Source organism: Muntiacus reevesi, chromosome 3, assembly GCF_963930625.1.
Source record: "Muntiacus reevesi chromosome 3, mMunRee1.1, whole genome shotgun sequence".
Taxonomy (NCBI): Eukaryota; Metazoa; Chordata; class Mammalia; order Artiodactyla; family Cervidae; genus Muntiacus; species Muntiacus reevesi.
In genome coordinates this window covers 226,885,523-226,900,967 of record NC_089251.1, presented here as the reverse complement: position 1 = coordinate 226,900,967, position 15,445 = coordinate 226,885,523, and the positions used below count along the sequence as shown (strand labels likewise).

Below are 15,445 nucleotides of genomic sequence, written 5' to 3'. Positions count from 1 at the left end.
TGCCAACAAAGGATTTATAGAAAGAAAAAGAGCATGGAAACAAGACGCCAGACAATAATACAAAAACTAACATAGGATGATGATAATATAGAATTTAGATCAGATGATGTGTGAGAAAGTGACGGGGGTGCACTTTGGATTAGGTAGTCAAGGGGGGTCTAAAGTATAATGACCCAGCCATGCAGCAGTGCTTCTCAAATACTGACGTGTATGTGGGTGATAAATGGAGATTCTGATTTGGTAGGCCTGGAGAGAGTCCCCACTTTGAGCAGCTAGGTGTTTGTTCACTGCTCAGTCATGTCCGACTCTTTGACAACCCCATGGACTGTAGCCCACCAACCTTCTCTGTCCATGAAATTCTCCAGGTAGGAATACTAGAGTGGGTAGTCATTCCCTTCTCCAGGGGATCTTCCTGACCCAGGGATCAAACCCAGGTCTCCTGCATTGCAGCCAAATTCTTTACCAACTGAGCCACCAGGGAAGCCCTGAGTAGCCAGGTGTGAACACAGCTAAATCCTGAGGAGTAGCATGTGCTCCTCAAGACAGGAAGATGTAATATTCCATTTGCCATAGTTAAACATGGTTTTTGTAATATGAATTATCTCATGCACAGTTGGTAAAGAAAGGAATGTCTACCATTTTTCTACATTCTACATACATGCATTAATATGATTTATATTTATTAATCATATATTAATATACAATTTATACATTAACAACCATATTAATATTAATATAGTAAAATATCAATATATTAATATTAATGAAAATATTGGTATATTAATTAATCATATTAATGTATGATTAATATGTTTTCCTGACTTGCTTCACTCTTTCTGACAATCTCTAGGTCCTACCACATCTCTGAAAATGGCATAATTTTGTTCCTTTTTATGGCTGAGTAATATTCCATTATATATATATACCACATCTTCTTTATCCGTTCCTCCGTTGATGGACCTTTAGGTTGCTTCCATGTCCTAGCTGTTGTAAATAGTACTTCTATGAACTTTGGGTTGCACATATATTTTGGAATTATGGTTTTCTCCATAACACTGTAAGGCAATTATATACCAACAAAATTTTAAAAAGAAAGGAATGGTGTCAATGTAGTCCAAAAGACATATTGGTTCATGTGCAACTTTTCCCAGCATATTAATATTTTGTGCCCCAGTAAAGGACAACTAGCTAACACTGGGCTTCACTGGTAGCTCAGCTGGTAAAGAATCTGCCTACAGTGCAGGGGACCCCAGTTCCATTCCTGGGCCGGGAAGATCCCCTGGAGAAGGGATAGGCTACCCACACCAGTATTCTTGGGCTTTCCTGGTGACTCAGTTGATAAAGAATCTGCCTGCAATACGGGAGACCTGGGTTCAGTCTCTGGGTTGGGAAGATGCCCTGAAGAAGGGAACAGCTACCCAGTCCAGTATTCTGGCCAGGAGAATTCCATGAACTATATATAGTCCATGGGGTCGCAAAGAATTGGATACAACTGAGTGACTTTCACTACTTTCAAATACTAATAACATCAGTGCTGCAACTGAGCTCGGCAAGTGGCATGGCGCCCAGGAACCACCCTCTCTTCTCGTTGTCCTGGTGAGGCCAGGGGTTCTGTCTTGAAGGATCTGAAATGCATGGTTCTTCTCAGTGCGTTTGCCTTTAACTGCAAAATTCAACAGCCTCATTCCTTCTTTACACTTTCTTCCTTCCACCTAATGTCACCTTTTAAAAATTTCAAATAAAGTCCCATATCTTGTACTTTTGGTAAGAATTTATGTATCTTTTAAACTGTTCTAGCATTCTTTTTAGAATTACTATTATTTTTGACAGTGCTCCAATTACATAGATTTTGAGTGTTCATGTTCTCAAGGCACACCCCAGAGGACAATGAGATTCCCGTATATACATTGTGATGGCATTTACAAAATGATAACCCAGAGTTGTTTTATACCAGCGTCCATGAAAGAGGAAGTGAGAGTCTGGATCCTATGCTGGATTTTGACTGGATAGACTATTTCTTTGAGTCATTTTTCTAAAAAGGATAGTAATGACTTAGCTATATACATTCTCCTTTATAAACTCAAGGAAGCTCCTACCCTGACCTGTTTGGCTATTCTCTATTGCTTTTCAGCTGAATTACAAGGCAAAGCATGAAGGTGAGAAGTTCAAGTGCCACATACCAGCAGATGCTCCACAGTTTATACAACACAGAGTCAACGCCTATAACCTGAGTGATGTGAGTACCATGCATGTTGGTGTATGCATGAAGAGGAAATATTATGAATGCTTAAAAAGACCAGATTAGGAATTATGCAAATAAACAACTGTTGAGATGCTTGCCAGAGTGCTAAGTGGAGCTTTTGAACTTAAATGCCCTTAAGACTCTGTTACCCTTTAGATTTCATTTTTTCCATAGTCTCTGTTACTATCAGAAACATTCTTTCAATCACCCTGCTGCCTTCCTTCCGGCCAATCCCTAGAGCTTCACAAGATCTCTCATACTCTCATAAGGAAATGTCACTTTCCCCTTCTCCAGTTGGTTGTCACGTTATATTATCCTTTATGTATCAACATAGAGTCTTTAGAAAGTTTACAGAACAGTGGAAAGAGTATATTATACTTATTTTGTGGTGGAGGAAAGAAGCCAGATGATAGATAATAAGCTATACTATCATTTGGTAAATATAGTATTAAATAGGTAAAATAAGTCTCTATATACAAAGTTTCAATCTGTTTTAAAATTTTTACAGAGTTAATCTATGTTAGATATTGTTCTTAAAATTCCTGTGCTGAAATTTTTCTGTCCAGAATATTTATAAGCATGACTGGGAGAAGACCAAAGCTAAGAAGTTTGACATTAAGGTGGACGCCATTCCCCTGCTGGCAGCCAAAGCCAACACCAAGATCGCTAGTGATGTGAGTATGGCCCGGGCACTGGGCGGGGGGCCTCAGCGATGCTTCCTGATGAGTGGGATCTGACTCATGTGAGGTCCTTACAGGTGATGTACAAGAAAGACTATGAGAAAAGCAAAGGAAAGATGATCGGAGCTCTCAGTATTAATGACGACCCCAAGATGCTGCACTCTTTGAAGACGGCCAAAAACCAGAGTGATGTGAGTGCTTTTCTCAATCCGTCTTATTTTTAGTATTGTGTCCCAGTTAATATGGCCAAGGATAGTAAAAGGATTGCATCAGGTTCATAACAACAAACTGCTGAGCAGAACTTTAAAAGGAGAATGATTCCCCAAGCTTTTGTACCTCTCATGTTTGAGGAGAGAAATTATTTGTACTTGATTACCGTTTCACTTTGAAAGACCTATGTGCTCATATTTAGTAGAATATTGAGTATAATTTTTAGCATCATTTGGAAAACATTAAGTTATTTTCATATTTTCTAATTGAAAAGTAACTTTTAAAATTATTAAGTTTTAAAAAGTGACCTTATTTTGAAAGAAAAATCATGAGTCAGAGATAAAAATCTTAGTATAGCAAACTTTGCTCTTTATTGCCTTTAGTAATTAGTATTGGCCTAGATCTAAGAAAAATATACCATTAATTATAGTTACATTTGAGAATCTGATAAAAGATTTGGACCATCTCTTTAGAAAAATGGAGATTTTTTCATACCTTTACCTTTCAGAGAATTCGTGGATTCCCTAAATATTGCCTTTAGGCCGTCTATCATCTTCCAGTTAAAATTCTTAGGATAGAGAGGCAAACATACACTATCACAAATTATAATATACACTATATTTTAAAATGCTTAGAGAATCCCTTAAGAGTGGTTAAGAATGTTCAACATAGCTTGAAATATTAGTTTTTCATGATGAAAGAGAAAGGCATTTATATCTTTTGCTTTCATTTTAACCATGTGAAAGGGTGAGATTTAGAGCATTCCCTCCATATACAAAAATGAACTCAAAATGCATTAAAGACCTGAAATCATGAAACTCCTAGAAGAGAACCTAGGTAGGACACTCTTTGACATAAATTGTAGTAATATTTTTTGGGATCTGTCTCATAAGGCAAAAGAAATAAAAACAAAAACAAAAATGGGACAAAATTAAACTTAAAAGCTTTTGCATAGCAAAATGAAGAGACAACCTATGAAATAGAAAATATTTGCAAATGACATAACTCACACGGGGTTAGCATCCAAAATATATAAACAGCTCGTACAGCTCAGTATCAAGGCAACAATCCCCAAAAAAAGGGCAGAAAATTTGAATAGAGATTTTTCCAAAGAAGGCATATAGATGGCTAACAGACACATGAAAAGATGTTCAACATGGTTGATTTTTGGCAGAAACCATCACACTTCTGTAAAGCAATTATCCTTCAATTAAAAAATAAATTTAAAATTAAAAAAATGTTCAACAACAGCTAATTATTAGAGAAATACAAATGAAAACAACAATGAGATATCACCTCACACCTTTTAGAATGCCTATCATCAAAAAGTCTAAAAATAACAAATACTGGCAAGGATATAGAGAAAAGAGAACTCTCCTACACTGTTGGTGGGAATGTAAATTGGTGCAGCCATTATGGAAAACAGTATGGAGGTTCCTTAAAAAACTAAAAGTGGAGCTACCATATGATCCAGCAGTCCCACTCCTGGGCATACACCTAGAAAAGAGGAAGACTCTAGTGCAAAAAGATGTATTCATCCCAATATTCCCAGCAGTCTTATTTACAATAGCTAAATATGGAAGCAACCTAAGTGTCCAACAAATGAATGGATAAACAAGATGTGGCATATGTATACTGTTGAGTATCACTCAGCCATAAATAAGAATGAAATTCTGCCATTTGCAGTATGGTTGTACCTAGAGAATATTATGCTTGTAAAATGTCAGAGAAAGACAAATATTGTATGATATCACTTGAGAGTGGAATCTAGAAAATAAAATGAATGTATATAACAAAACAGATAGATACAGAAAACAAACTTGCAATTACCTGTGGGAGGAGGGAGAGAGGGGCAAGATAGAGGGGATTAAGAGATACAAACTGCTTATGTATAAAGTAGATACACAATTAGGATATATTCTAGAGCACAGAATTATCACAGTTATAGCCATTATCTTGTAACTTTTAATGGAGTGTAATCTATAAAACTACTGATTTACTATGCTGTTCATCTGAAACTAATATTGTAAATCAACTATACTTCAATTTAAAAATATAGCCATTTGGGTCTTTGACAATATTTTATATGTACAGATAGGTGTGAGCTGATTTGAATTTGAACAAGAGAGTTAGAACAACATAGTTGAGGGAGTTCCCTGGTGATCTAGTGGTTAGTACCCCGTGCTTTCCCTGCCGGGGCATGAGTTTGATCCCTGGTGAAGGATCTAAGATCATGTAAGCTGCATGACCAAAACAGTTTAGTCAAAAGCAGTTCCACACACCAACTGCTATTACAACATTGCTTTATTTGTTTATTTCTAATAAAGACAAACTGTATTTTTTTCAATGTTCTTGCATGCCATCAGAAAGTGGCCATATTTTATCATCGTAAACCAGGGCCTAGATTTTACAATTAAAGAGATATATTTATTCTATGAAACTGACTACCCATGAAAGCTTAAAAGGAAGATTACATTCCCTAGTAAAGCTAAAAGATCAAATTATTTGCAGAAGGAATTCCTACAGGAACTTTATAATGCACATCCATACTTGCTAGCTTGGATCACTGTCTTAGCGCTTATGTGATTATAGGGAGATATAATGGGTTTAGAATTTTCCTAAGGGTACTGGGCCAAAATTTTTCTGTTAAGGTAATTGGTGAGCAAACATGATGAAGCTGGGTTTTGACCTAATTAGCACCCTCTCCAGCCATTCCAGAAAACCAGTCAATGAAAGTTCCTTCTGAGGCCCAGTCAGGACATCTGGTTTATGAGAACACTGTACATAAAGACCAGGGTTACTTTCATGCCTCAGTTTCATAAATTTTTCTCCTTTGAGGTCTTGTAGCTGCTGAAACCTGAAGCTTCTTTTAAATTGTAACCAAAATTAAACTTAGTATGAACAAAACCCTTTGGGGTTCTCAGTGGAGCTTATTTATTGTCCAAACTAGAAAAGTCAGGTTGAAAAATCAGTAACTATTCATTTAAAGATGACTTTAGAAAAGTCAAGAAGTCAAGTGTACAGCCTTATCTACGAAGTAGCAATTTTATACAATCAGAAGTACGAAGTGATTATCATATAATTTTTGACAATTTAAAAAATATTTCTTTAGTGGAAAACTCTTCAACAGTTATTAACTTGGTAGAAATAATGCTTATTAGTGGTCCTTGAAAAACCCCATTTTAAAATAAAATATAGCTGGCTGAAGCAGAAACTGTGGCCTATTCATAATGTCTGACAGTTCCTCTTTGATCTTAAAAAAAAAGATTTGAGAAGAGCTGTCCATGTATGATTTGGGGGGAGAGGTGTTCAGTAAAGTGAAACATATCAAATTTTAAGAAAAAATCACTCACTAGATGTTTGGGTCTATATCTCTAACTTGTATTTATTGCTTAATAGAGATCTCTGCTTTTCTGCAAATCCGTTGAAGATTTGTATTAATAATTGGTAATTTCTTATTCACAGCGTGAATATCGTAAAGACTATGAAAAGTCAAAAACTATCTACACGGCACCTCTTGACATGCTCCCAATCACTCATGCTAAGAAATCTCAGGCAATTGCCAGCGATGTGGACTATAAGCACGTCTTACACAATTACAGCTACCCGCCTGACAGCGTTAATGTGGACCTTGCCAAGAAGGCTTATGCACTGCAGAGCGATGTGAGTAACCAGATTTTCTCTATTCCTGCTATTTAAGGTAGAAACTGAGAAGGGTTTCTAAGCTTAGTGATGTTTTTGGCAATTCTCATAAGTGTCTGCACTGTCTTCTGTATGTAGCAAATATGTGATGGAAAAATGATCCTGGGGATTCTATGAGAGCACACTCTTCAGGGTTAGAAAGGCCTGGGGCTGGCAGGCACCCCACCACATTGCTTTTGGGAAACTGATCAACCTTGCTGAGTTTAGAGTCCTCCTTATAAAATTGGAATAATACAAAAGAATTGTTTTGATTATTTAAATGCATTCAAAATACTCCTAGCATGGTGCCAGGCCCTGGTGAATTCTCAATAAACATTTGCTAGTATTAGCATCACCATTAGCATAATTATCACATTCATCAGTCAGTAATTTTTTTATATAGTTTGCTATCTTGTCTGAGAATAAAGTGTATGATTTATCATATTACTTTTTATAATGGCTGGGTTTTTTCCTGCGGATCAAAACGTCTTTAGGCAAATCGATTTGTCTGAGCTATACAATTGAACACCTGTCCTAACAATTCTATTTTTTTAATGATAAAATATGCATAACATAGTGTTGGCCATATTTAACATTTTTAAGTGTACAGTTCAGCAGCAGTTAATTACACTGTTGTAAAATCAATCTCAAACTTTTCTATCTTACAAAAGAATTAAATCTTATGTGCATTAAATAATTCCCCATTTCCTCTTCCCCTCAGTCCCTGTCAACCAACCTTCTACTTTCTTTGAGGCTGGAATACTCTAAAGATCTCATATCAATGGAATTATGCAGTGCTTACCTTTTTCTGATTTGCTTATTTCACTTAGCATGATGTCCTCAAGGTTCATTCATAGTGTGTGTGTCAGAATTTCCTTCCTTTTTGAGGCTGAATAGTGTTCTGTTTTGCATGTATATGTGGTATTTGGTTTATCCATTCATCTGTCAGCGAACATTTGGGTGGTTTCTACCTTTTGGCTATTGCGAATAATGCTACAGTGAACATGGATGCGTGAATATCTTTAAGACCCTGCTTTCAATCCTTTTGAGTATATACACAGAAGTAGAATTTCTGGATGATAAAATAGTTTTTATTTTTAATTTTTTGAGAAACTGCTATACTATTTTCTATAGCAGCTGTACAATTTTACATTCTCATGACTAAAAATTCTGTTTTATGCATTATTATCCTTTTGTTTCATTTTGTTATGTTTCTTCCTCCCAAATAGATCACAGTTTTCTCAAAGGCAGGAACCAATGGTTTCTTGCTTTTTCATTCCATTTAAAAGGCCCTCACTGATCTAAATTTTGTATCTAGAGCATATGTTTTAGGTATCATCTATAGCCAGACAACAAGAGTTGGTTAAGAGTAGGTTATTATTTTAATAGCATCAAGTAACTGTCCCCCAGATAGGTTCAATTCCAGATGATAACTGCTCTCCATAAGCAAATTATTGAATACAACTATTTTAAAATGCATTGTTAGCTAATGGAGAAACACTCTTAAGCTGACAATTACACATGAAGGCAATGTGTGTAAACACTTAGTACAAATAATTACTATCAAGTCTTATCAGCAAATGAGCAAAATTATCCATCTTCAGTATGGCCTTCAGTGACATAGAAACCCAATACTAGTGTTCTAGTGAGCAAACAGATCTGATGATCAAAATATAGCAATTTCATTTGTTCTTTGAAATACAGTTTTGAATTTAGGATTTTCCAGATTGAAATTATAATTCCACATACTTGGGAAATAAGGATGAAGGAGAATATATGCCAACTAGAAAGAATAGTGAAAACCTAAAGACTTAAAATCTCTCCCCAAGGAAATGTTTAAAATAACTTCAATGCATGGAATAAGGAACCTGGTCAGAAATCTTAACAAGCATTTTTTGGGGGGGGAAATGTTAATGATTTTACAAATAAGGATGGCTCTGAATAAAGAAGTGTAACCTTTCTCTCGGTGTTCTAGGTCGAATACAAAGCTGACTACAACAGCTGGATGAAGGGTTGTGGCTGGGTGCCATTTGGGTCCTTAGAGATGGAAAAGGCAAAGCGAGCCTCAGACATTCTGAATGAGGTACAGCCATCACCTCTCTCTCTGTCGAGAGTTGTGAATGTGTCGTGCTAAACCCCCCCATACCATGGGAAGGGCCTCCTTGACCACTTCATTTTCTGGTATTGTTGCTACAAGAAGAAACCAAATTATCACATGTATGCATTATCTCAGTAGATAATTGCACCCTTTCACATCACCAAAGTCATTTATGTTAACCATTTATGGCAGAAATATCTTCAACAACTTTATCGAGGTATAGTTTGAATACCACAGAATTCACATATTTTAAGTGTACACCTTGACAAGTTTTATTAAATCCATATAGTTGTATAGCCATCCCCACAACCAGATTTTTTTTGAATGGTAAACGCATCTTTATTTTCCAGAAGCAAGCTAGTTAAATGAATAATATACTTAGAAATACATAAAACAGGAGTGAAATCATCATGGTCAAGGGAGGCTGGACTGGAAGTTCGGTTAGGTCATTGGATATATCCAAAGATTAGTTCAAGGTTGCTTCAATTTTGGCCTTGGGTTTCACGAGATTCCCCCTCTAGTTAGGAATGGTTTTGCCAGCAGGAAAAAGAATATTTGAAATTATGGAGGCTACGCACATACTTTGCCTTCAAAATAGTTAGGAGGGAGTTGGCTGCTGGCATATATTCAGTGGTATCAGACCCACAATTGAATTTTAAGATGCTAAATTTTTTCCCCCAAAATTCCCACACCCATTTTCAACCCCAGACAATTATAGATCTTCTTTCCATCTCTATAATTTTGTCTTTTCCAGAAATATCTTTTGAATCAGGATTCTTTCACTTAGCATAATGTTTTTGAGGTTCATCCATATTTCTACATGTGTCCAAAATACGTTTGTTTTTATTAATAGTATTCCTTTGTATGGCTATATCGCATTTTGGTTGTCCAACTGGGCATACGGATTTTTTCCCCAAAAATATGGTGATTGTAAATTATGCATATAATGACAATCATAGAAATACTTTTCTTTGAAGTATTATTGTTCCCTGTGCTATATTCTTGATGACTTTGAAGTGGTGTATATATTGTTATTCAGTCTAAAAAGAAACAGTGGTAATCCTGGGGTTCTTAAACAGTCCCTTCTCTGACAACAGCTGAACATTACCGCTGCTGTCAGGTGAATTCGTCATCCAGGAAGGCAGACCACACAAAGTAGGATCAGAGGTGCTAAGTGAGGGTTGTCTTCCACGCCCGTTTTTGTTCTTGTTGTTTTGTACTGCTGTTTGCTCGTTTTGGGTAGAAACTCCTTTATATACTCAAGAGAGATCATTCAGAAAGAGCTCTTCTGGGTTGGTGGTTTTCAGAAGTCTGAAGTTGAAAGAGGGGATGCTTCTATATACACAAGAGAGGGATTATATATAATATGCACATAGGAAGAGAACTAGGAAAAGAATATAGGAATGAGGATAGCTAGATGTTGATAGCTCCCAATTGAGACACCTTCCCACTGTCCCCTCTCCTGTGTCCCCTCAGCACTTTGGTGATAATTTAGGGATTAACCACATTAAGGCTTGCAAAGTGAAAAGTCCTCCCTTCTTTGTTCATAATCCAGAGCTGTTGCCCTAGTTCCTCAACTGGACAACTTCAGCTGCTGATGGAGTGACAGGGAAAATGGCACCCCTGAGAGCTTCTGAGTGTCATGTAAAGCTACACCACTTGTCCTTGCCTCTTTTCTGTGAATCCTTTAGAAAGCTCTGTGAGGTTTCAGGATTCTACTGAGCTGACAGTGCCTTCTTTCACATCATGAGCAAGAAATTAAGAGAGTGAAGTCGGTTCCTGAAAGTTCTTTTGGTCTGTACTGTCCCCAAACAGTTGAAAATTAGAACGATCTCTTTAAATGCTGGATTTTGTATTGTATTCATTCCCCCTGCACCCACAAGCCAGCAAAGAATCTAGTATTTTTACATTTTAAAAATCAGGAAAAGTTCTTGTCCCTCCCAAATGAATTTGTAAGATTTTGATACATATTAGCCTTTGGTGAAAGTAATATTCTTTTTTTCTTTTTGATTCATCAAACAGAAAAAATATCGCCAACATCCAGATACTCTCAAGTTTACTTCAATTGAAGATGCTCCAATTATAGTACAATCTAAGATTAATCAGGCCCAGAGGAGTGATGTAAGTGCTAATTCTCTCTGTATTTAAATGTTAACTAATACAAATATGTGTATTGTATGCCCAAATGTAATGATCACCTGTACATATCACACAGTCTAAAGAGACTTGAGTATGTGAGCGACAATATAATCCCTCAACTTTTCATTAATAAAATCATACCCTATTTATATCTTTAGAAGCTTATGTAATTTGTGCTGACAATTTTTTTTTAGCACAATTATACGTTGCTTTCCAAGGACAAGGTAAGAGGTACTTCTTTGATAACCAGAAACACAAACCTGTATCTAGGAAAGATTAGGAAAGTGAACATAGATACTACAACATATGGAGGAGTTACTATTTTAAGTCAGAGCTAAGACAAAAGTCATGCTTAGTAAAAACTACCCTTAAGTTCCATTAGTCACTCACTGCCCACAACGTATAATATAGGTAGTTGGTGAATCCTACCCTATTACTTTTTCCTATCCTCAAAAAAGTGTCTGGAGGTTAACTTTGTCATTGGGTCACCTTCCTGGGCTCCTCGGTAGGTACCCCACCTCAATCTGGAGGCTCATACCAAGGGACTTTTGCCAAGGCTAAACTGGCACTAAAATCAGACCCTGTGCAATGGCATAGGAGACCTTAATGCCTACAGATATTTTCAAGTGAATATGGGGATGGCTCTGTGTTTCATAAAAACTCCTCTATGCAGTGTGATCTGCTCAGAAATTTTTCTGTGCCATTAAACAATTTCCTGTACTTTTTTTGTTTATGCTTTTTATTCCCTTTCAGGTTGCCTACAAAGCCAAAGGAGAGGAAGTTATTCACAAGTACAGTCTGCCAGCAGACCTGCCCCAGTTCATTCAGGCTAAAGTCAATGCCTACAATATCAGTGAGGTGTGCACGTGGGTTCAGCTGCTCACAGGGGGTTAAACATTTTCTTCATGTGGTCTGAGTTATCTTCAAACGATATTTTTCTTACAGAATATGTACAAAGCAGACTTGAAAGATTTGAGCAAGAAGGGGTACGACCTGAGAATTGATGCGATTCCCATCAAAGCTGCCAAAGCAGCCAGACAGGCAGCAAGTGACGTAAGTCCAACTGGTGGTCTCCTGTGTGTAACCAGAAAATGTGGGCTGGTGGGCTTGTTACCCAAGTCACCATGTCTGCTGTCCCTGACTTGGAGTACGCCAGGCTGAAACTATTCGGGAAGGAAAGTTCTCTAAACAGATCTGAATTTTCTTGGGGGTAAGGATTTGTATAACCTTGACTGATCTGTTCTAATCAACCCCCTAATTTTAAATTCTCTTCTATAATTCTGCACAAATTCATGTCATTCCTTTGATAGATATAAAGAAGTTACTTGCTGTTTACATCATCATAACCTCCTGATGGTAAACTTTTATCTCAAAACTTGCTTAATTTCTATGAATTCTCTCTTTCCCGTACATCTCTTTTTACTTCTTTGCTTCTACAGACTGATGAATGGACTTCCAGTGTCGGAGTCCCTAATAATCAGTCATTGAAAGTGAAAGTTGCTCAATCGTGTCCGACTATTTGTGACTCCATGGACTATACAGTCCATGGAATTCTCCAGGCTAGAAAAACTGGAGTGGGTAGCCTTTCCCTTCTCCAGGGGATCTTCCCAACCCAGGGATGGAACCCAGGTCTCCCACATTGCAGGCGGATTCTTTACCAGCTGAGCCATAAGGGAGTATAATCAGTCATTAGGCTTCATTAAAGTTAAAACTTGTTTTTCTGTTCCTATCTTACTTCAACCCAGACGGAAGTTGAAGTCACTTCTCTGTAAGATTTAAATAAAATGGCCTCAAGGCCTTTCCTGCTGTCCTGCCGGAAGTGGGATGCCCTCCCCACCATTGCTTCTTTGCCTGAGGCTTTATTTTTTCTGACCACCTCAGACTCCTGATTTGCACAGGATGGTTTTGCTCTGGCTCAGCTGGGCTCTCCTTCCCTGGATTTATTCTTTCTCCTCTGCATAATCCAGAAATGGAACACAGCTGCTGCTTCTTAGGATCCTTCCAAATCCCGAGTACAACTTGACTGTTTGTTTGATATGAAGTTAACACTGCCCCAATGTAAATACACTAAGGTTGAAAAATCGAAGTCCATGTCCTAAAAGCCCTGCTCCAGGGTTTCTCACTGACCCTCTTTCTCTGTGGTGCTCCCTTCCAGTCACCCCATCCCAACATTCACACAAACCTTCCCTCATGTCTCTGCTTCTCAGCTTCCTGGGCTTCTTCCCAGGTCTCCTTAAGGAAGCTCAATTCTCTCCACTTTATTATTCAGAGCCAATTAGTGTTGCACACTACTAGTTCTGGGTCTCCTTTTGAATATCCAAAGACTCATTAAAATTGTACTATTACTAGTAAAATTCTTCTTCTACTACTCCTAAAAGAGCCAGGTATTTAGTTTTAGAAGCATAGTATAGTTGGTGGAGATTGTGAAGTATTGGGCTTCCCTGGTGGTTCAGATGGTATAAGCCACCGGAGGAGTTCAAATATTGAAAGTTTCATTTGTCTCTATCACTGTCGAAGTGGAAAGAACTTGTTTTACTTTGTCACTGATGTGAATTATGGTAACATCCCCACCCCAACCTCTCTTGGGTGGCAGAAGCAACTACAGGCAACCAAACAGACTCTGTAGCATTTAAATTTTACCAGGCTACATTTCAAGTATATACAGGCCAACATCAAATTGTTTGGTTATGAAAACAATTTCTGGGCAGCTCAGTTGCTTCAAAATCATGGTCTCAATGTTCAGTAAAATCTTCCTAACTTAAAAAATATACCCACCTTTTTTTCCAACAGTTCCAGTACAAAAAAGATTATGAAAAGGCCAAAGGGAAAATGGTTGGCTTCCGAAGTCTCCAAGATGACCCTAAACTGGTTCATTATATGAACGTGGCCAAAATACAGTCCGACCGGGAGTATAAAAAAGACTATGAGAAGACGAAGACCAGACACAACACACCCCATGACATGGTCAACATTGTGGCAGCCAAGAAAGCCCAAGATGTTGCCAGCAATGTCGGCTATAAGCATTCACTCCATCACTACACCTACCTGCCTGATGCCATGGACCTGGAGTTGTCTAAAAACATGATGCACATACAGAGCAATGTAAGTGATGTTGACTCCACATGACAGTCTCCCTGTAAGGTGGGAGCCTTGTGAGAGAACCCACTGCCTGGGGCACTCACTCCTGTCTTCCCCTTTCGCTGTAGAATGTCTATAAGGAAGACTACAACAACTGGATGAAAGGCATAGGCTGGATACCCATTGGCAGTCTGGAGGTGGAAAAAGTTAAAAAAGCAGGTGATGCCCTGAATGAAAAGAAGTACAGGCAACATCCAGATACCCTCAAATTTACCAGCATCGTGGACTCCCCAGTTATGGTCCAGGCAAAACAGAACACACAGCAAGTCAGTGATGTGAGTACAGCAAAACTGAGCATGCAGGAGAATGGAGGGAGGCTTTAAAAAAATCAGCTTGCCATTTTAAATTTTTATTCTGTTCCTTTTAGAATTATTATTGTATTTAAAAATAATAATTATAATTATTTTTATTTTGGATACTAACATTTTCTATTTTGCTTTTTACCTTCCTTTTTAAAACATCTTCCATTTTTAACTGCCTCGAAATTCTGTGTTACTGAATAAATTTGACAAAGTACAAAACATTCTGTTCTTAAATCCCCACATCTTATTGTGGCAAATTCATCATAGTCCATTCTATATAAAGATTTCTGTATTTGCTTTTCATATGTAAAATATTAATACGGTGAAATAATACATGAGTACTTGATTTTCCACCTCAGAATTCATCATACACAATTATTAGAGAGACTTTACTTATGTCTTGGTGGAGATTAGTAAATTGTTTGCCTGCCTGTCCATGAACAATGTATATGGTCTGGCTAACGATAGATCTAAAGGAAATTTTGGTGTATGGAAGAGTAATAAAGGGACATCAAAAACACACTCATTATTTCAATGAATAAATGTTTTTGAATACTTTCCACTGTATTCTGTGCTGATGATATAAAGATAGAGGAAGATGAGTAGGATATAGGATAAAACAAATACAGAACAAGAGTAGAAGACAGAAGCATGGATAGAAACAGCATCACCATATGGAGAGACAAATGTTACAGGAGAAGCAGGTGCTAAGTAGGTACAAGGGGAGAGGGCAACTCCTTGCCAGAGCCTCTCTGGCAAATAAGAAAGGCCACTTTCCTGGCAAAATGAAAAACATGACTGTCAAGAACTAGTGAATGGAAGGACAGTGAAGGATGAAGAATGCAGGATTATAACCAATTATTGAGGGTCTTGCATGCTAACTCATAGTCTGGACTTCAGTGGGCAGGTTACAGGAAGTTCTGAAGATGTTTAATCCATGGAGTTCTGTAATGAG

General features: G+C 37.5%; 1 protein-coding gene across 17 annotated transcripts in view; it reads left to right on the top strand.

The window, feature by feature from the left end:
• Positions 1 to 15,445, top strand: part of NEB (nebulin) — a 204,397-nt gene that overhangs the window by 31,725 nt on the left and 157,227 nt on the right. For all 17 annotated transcript variants that reach the window (XM_065931527.1, XM_065931542.1, XM_065931541.1 and 14 more), the window contains exons 25-34: positions 2,132 to 2,236; positions 2,809 to 2,916; positions 3,000 to 3,113; positions 6,598 to 6,795; positions 8,789 to 8,896; positions 10,934 to 11,032; positions 11,804 to 11,908; positions 11,996 to 12,103; positions 13,841 to 14,152; positions 14,257 to 14,463. In XM_065931527.1, coding sequence (XP_065787599.1) covers positions 2,132 to 2,236; positions 2,809 to 2,916; positions 3,000 to 3,113; positions 6,598 to 6,795; positions 8,789 to 8,896; positions 10,934 to 11,032; positions 11,804 to 11,908; positions 11,996 to 12,103; positions 13,841 to 14,152; positions 14,257 to 14,463 — 1,464 coding nt within the window. The remainder of the gene's footprint in view (positions 1 to 2,131; positions 2,237 to 2,808; positions 2,917 to 2,999; positions 3,114 to 6,597; positions 6,796 to 8,788; positions 8,897 to 10,933; positions 11,033 to 11,803; positions 11,909 to 11,995; positions 12,104 to 13,840; positions 14,153 to 14,256; positions 14,464 to 15,445) is intronic.